The sequence below is a fragment of the Trichechus manatus genome, unplaced genomic scaffold, assembly GCF_000243295.1.
Source record: "Trichechus manatus latirostris isolate Lorelei unplaced genomic scaffold, TriManLat1.0 scaffold00026, whole genome shotgun sequence".
NCBI lineage: Eukaryota > Metazoa > Chordata > Mammalia > Sirenia > Trichechidae > Trichechus > Trichechus manatus.
Window position 1 is genome coordinate 3,206,727 of NW_004443962.1, and position 3,188 is coordinate 3,209,914.

General features: G+C 35.0%; 1 protein-coding gene across 7 annotated transcripts in view; it reads right to left on the reverse strand.

Moving 5' to 3' along the window:
* The window catches only part of ATP13A3 (ATPase 13A3), a 100,225-nt gene that overhangs the window by 62,684 nt on the left and 34,353 nt on the right, over positions 1-3,188 (reverse strand). For 5 of the 7 annotated variants that reach the window (XR_002823604.1, XM_023728713.1, XM_023728715.1 and 2 more), the window contains 3 exons: positions 2,526-2,595; positions 741-875; positions 135-207 (listed from right to left, as the gene is read on the reverse strand). Coding sequence is in view for 6 of the 7 variants with exons in the window: in XM_023728713.1 (XP_023584481.1) it covers positions 135-207; positions 741-875; positions 2,526-2,595 (278 nt within the window). In the remaining variant the exon portion in view is untranslated. Of the gene's footprint in view, positions 1-134; positions 208-740; positions 876-2,080; positions 2,596-3,188 lie in introns of all 7 variants that reach the window. The other 2 variants (XM_023728716.1, XM_023728714.1) reach the window with 2 other exon arrangements.

Here is a 3,188-nt window from a genome sequence, read left to right on the forward strand (position 1 = left end):
TATATATATATATATATTTTCCTACAATAAAAAAATGAATCATAGTGTATAATACATTGGGCTGACCATACACATTAGCGCTTAGTGGATATCTGTTCTGGTTTATTCTTGCAACAGTCACTGGAAGCACTTACCTTCACTTCCTCTGCAAACTGTCACTCTCACGGTACTGTGAGTTGCCACCATATCATGCAACGTAACATAATGCTGAAAGAGGAAAATGAAAGAAAACCAGCAAATACAAACCCACTCTTGGCAAATATGAGCCAAGATATTTTTGAAAAGCAGGAGTGCTATAAAATAGGATAACGTAATACAATAAACGTACACTGCTCTGCCTTTATAAAATAACGTGTCAACGTTTTAACAAAGCACTGTTTTAGCTCAAGACAAAATAAGCAGCACTTTAATGCAACAGCCCTAACACCAGCAGAAACAGTCCACCAGTCTTCTAAACTGAGATAAGCAATCGTAGATGCCTACAGCCCCCCAAGCAGTCAAGGGGTGATCTGAGTCTAAAATCCATCTGCCTTCCCCTAACCACAAGAGGGGAAAAAAAGGGGGGCAAGGGGAGGGCATGGAGAGAAAAGAGTACATATTCATATAACTAAAATAATTATAGCTGATATTTATTGAGTACTTGCTTTGTACCAAACCCTATTCTGCACACCTTACAGGTACTACAAAATGCAAATACAGTTTTAGCCATAGTTGCAAAACCCATAATAAACTGGACTTACCTTTCTAATGGAATATAGTGAGCTTACAATTGATATGACAGACATAATCACAATGGCTATAGCGTAGTAATAGTACTCATTGGTGCACCACAGAATAATACTGAACAGTTGGAAAATGTAAAATGGGTTGAGAACCTAAAAAACAAGATTTTAAACCAAACTGAATGAGGTATTTATAGCAATGCAGATTCCTCCATCTTTTCATTTAAGAAGAAATAAAAAGATAGTTACAGAACAAGCTCTATAACACCCTAGAGTAATGTGTACTACCCTAGAGAGTAGGGTAGTATGTTAGCATAGTACTTGTTTACCATTACACTACTTAAAAAAAAAAAAGACACCAAACCCATTGCCCTCGAGTTGATTCTGACTCACAGCGACCCCACAGGACAGAGCAGAACTGCCCCCATCGGGTTTCTAAGGAGCAGCTGGTGGATTCGAAGCGCTAACCTTCCAGTTAGCAGCCAAACGATTAACCACTGGGACATCAGGGCTCCATTACACTACTAGACTCTGGCTAAACAAATAAGCTTAATTTGAATTATTTGCATCCGTTCAGATTAGTACCAAACCCAAATATAGATTCAGCTAGAAACAGCTAAATCTTATCAACTCAGCTATTCTGCATTCTGCGTTAGCAATAAAGTACATTTACTTCCAATAATTACTGTGCTCTGGGCTGCTAAAAGATGCAAAGCTTATAATCAAATGGAACTAATGTTTACTTAATACGAATAAATTTACTTGTAAGTTGAATGTCCACTGGACTCCAAAGGGAAGACAAATATGCAATAATGGGTTACATTACTTTGCCTTCTCTAAGGAAAATTTAAGGCTTAACCTCCGAATAAAGAGACAAGGGAAAATCCTGGCAATGGACTTCATTTACCCAAATTTTGTGGTATTTTACCAATTTCATTATAACCCCAGGGTCTTAAAATTTGGTGCTTCCATGCTTTTCAAGGTACTTTTACACATATACACTCGCTTTTTACCTCAAAACCAAATGAGATAATTAGAAATGAGTGATTCTAATTTTATAGATAAAGGAGCAACAAACAGAAAGGTTTTCTAAAGATCAAAGTTAGTTACTAATGGTATAATATTACACTACATTATACTATGTTCTTAAACACTACTACGAGGCCACTTTCAGGAACAATCTGTTATTTCTACTAAAAGTATTCACCCAATACAACTAACTCTTGATTTTTAGAAAAAAAAGAAAAAAAAAAAAAACAGAAGACTGGCAAGCCTAACTGTTCTGCTGGGCAAAGTCACTTACTCCCTTTCTTTACACGTCCACAATTCTTTACTCACACCATTTCAGTGGCACTTACAATGGAACATGCTTTCCTCCCGGACTAAAAGTCCAAGCTCCTCAAAGTCAATCATCAGGTCGTTATTTTATATTCCACCGTTCTGGTCCAATGTTTAGTCTTTACCAGTGTACCACAAAATACCACATGAAGAAGACAACATGGTAAGTTGTTAAAAAACAGAGACAGGTGTATACAGCTGTGAGATTGGGCAAGATTTAGACATGTAACTTCTTGAGAGTTTTTAAAAAAAAAAATAAAGCAAAAAAATTAGGCAAAACAAAAAGGTAATTCATGCCAAAAAATTCTCTACCACAGTTTTGACCTTTACCTTCCAAGCAAGAAATAAACAAAGAGAGGCTAAGAAATAGAAAACTGAGATGTCTTCTCATTACTTAAGTCATGGCTCTTTCCAAATGGACAGATATATTGGTCACAAGTGTTGAGTTACATACAACAGTCTTACCTCCTTAATTAGAAGCTTAAAAACAGAAGGCACTTTCACAGAAATTTCGTTTATTCCATAAAGCAACTTTCTACAACAGGAAAATATAATAATAATATTAAGTGTATGAAAATCTAATCACTTTAGGTTAAAAAAACTATAAGCCAGTATCATAAAATATAATAATAATATTATAATATAACAGTATTATCTTAGGGAAGGCATTACAGTAGATAAAGCTCAAAGCACACTGGAATTTAAATATTCATGTTTCTAAATATTTATCTTCTACAATTCAAATTCTCTACCGACAGTATTTATATCAGAGACATCAATACTGGAGGCATACAGCTATCCTGTTATTTTCTTTCATTCTGTCTCATATCTTTTTGTGTGACTATTATAAGTCTATAATAACCTTGCGAACAAAAGGTTCTCTTCTCCATACTGGAACACAAGAGCTCTCAACAATTTTGAGTTGAAATTAATTTTTGAAAAGATTAAATAAGTTTGAGGCGTCGTGTACTATTTTTCTAATAATAAGGCTGTATTCAGTGTTTATTTCACAACACTGTACATTTTTTAGAAAAAATGCTTAAGAAAAGTTGCTTAAGTACTCAATACTGGGGAAACCAGCACAACTTGTATAAGGAAAGGTCACGGAAGCTCCACAGACACATCCAA